The sequence below is a fragment of the Seriola lalandi genome, unplaced genomic scaffold (assembly GCF_002814215.2).
Source record: "Seriola lalandi dorsalis isolate HSWRI2012SDOR001 ecotype SW California unplaced genomic scaffold, Sedor1 jcf7180002054418, whole genome shotgun sequence".
NCBI classification, from domain to species: Eukaryota; Metazoa; Chordata; class Actinopteri; order Carangiformes; family Carangidae; genus Seriola; species Seriola lalandi.
The window spans coordinates 1234-2736 of NW_019524971.1; the positions used below are offsets into that span (position 1 = coordinate 1234).

General features: G+C 45.2%; 1 protein-coding gene across 2 annotated transcripts in view; it reads right to left on the bottom strand.

Annotated features, from left to right (window-relative positions):
* Positions 1-1503, bottom strand: part of LOC111657893 (uncharacterized) — a 248117-nt gene that overhangs the window by 876 nt on the left and 245738 nt on the right. Inside the window, exon 4 of one of the 2 annotated variants that reach the window (XM_087175122.1) lies at positions 810-982. The exons of the other annotated variant lie outside the window; for it this stretch is intronic. Within the exon in view, the coding sequence (XP_087031248.1) occupies positions 849-982 (134 nt within the window). The 3' untranslated portion in view covers positions 810-848. The remainder of the gene's footprint in view (positions 1-809; positions 983-1503) is intronic. 2 annotated transcript variants of the gene reach the window in all.

The window sequence follows — 1503 nt, forward strand, 5'->3', positions numbered from 1 at the left end:
AAATCGAATTAAAAAGGGAAACGCACCCGATTCGGTTTTAACCAAACAAGCAGGTGAAAGTGAACGTGCCCTTAAAACAGGTGATATATTCACCTGTAATCCACGGTAACGAAATAATACGTACCGGCACAAGATGACAGGAGAGCGGCCACCAGGAAAACGACGCCGTGCGAGGAACAAACGGACAAACCAGATGTGAGGAAAAGATTAAAGTGCGTGTCTGGAAGTCTGAAGACTGCGGCCATGACTCCCTGAGCACAGACACACCTGGATCCGACCCGACACCTCCTCCACCAGTCCTCAGTGGGTTCTCAAAGAGATATGACGCCTTAATGACGTGTTAATGTGATGCGTTCAAGATAACCGGGGCTTTCAAGCGCTCCAGTAATAAAAACAAAAACACCACTCCTCCCATACGACCCACGTGAGTGTCTCCTGAAGTAGGCTACTGCCCGTGCGACGGCAGGCATACCTGTGGTTGGTTGTCATGAGATGTGTATAAGAGACAGGTATTGTTTCCACTGTAAAAGACGTAATAGAAACTGTTCCCACCAAATCATTTTGAAAGAGCCAATGGGAAAAGTCCAACACTGGACCGACCAATGGTGTAACTTCATCTCTCAGTCAGTCAGTCACAGACTTTACTGACCACTTTATTATTGGCTGAACCACATACCGCTGTTGTGGTCCAGCCAATGATGGTTGACAGTGTCCTGTGGCTCTTATAGTCACTTACTGAAGAAACTAAAGGGGAAAACAGTGTTTTCAGTGTCTGTGGTACAAAGTTGAATTCTGACACTTTTACTTACTTTGTGGATCAAACTGTTTCTGCTGAGTTGAAACTTTCCTCAGGAGGAATGAATGAAATGAGTCAGAACAACAGCTGCTGTCAGTCCCAGTCCACTGTAGAGGTTGATCCTTCCCTGACTTGCTGTGTTTGGTTCTCCAGGTTCTGTCTCAGGTTCAGGTCGATCCCTCGCTGCTGCAAAGAGACCAAACAAATCTGTGTTGTTCATGTAAAGAAAAAACATTTCACTAATAAACAAAACAGAATAACAGCAACAGAATAAAATGGCACAGTTTAAAAACTGAGTAAGATCTAGCAGCAGGAGAAAGAGAAGAGTGGAGGACGTCTTTGTCACACTGGACTCGTCCTGAAAACTGTTCATCCTGAGACTCTGGGACCTCAACACCCTCATGTAGATGATACGTGACTTTTGAGGCTTTGAGATCATCAGTAAACATCTCACATAGAATATAAAGGAAGCCAGATGGAGTGTGAGGTTTGGTTGTGAAGCTCCACTCCAGTGTGATGTTGTGGTTCTCCTCTGCCTGATAGGAGCTCTGTGTCACATTCACTACAAATGTTCCTGTTGAGGAGACAGAGAGGGAAAGTGAGGAGCAGACTAACTGAGGACTTGTATCAGTTTCTAGATAATAAAGTGAAGGAGTAAACTAACCACAGACACAGGAGGTCAGTGTGAGGAGCAGCAGGATGCAGCA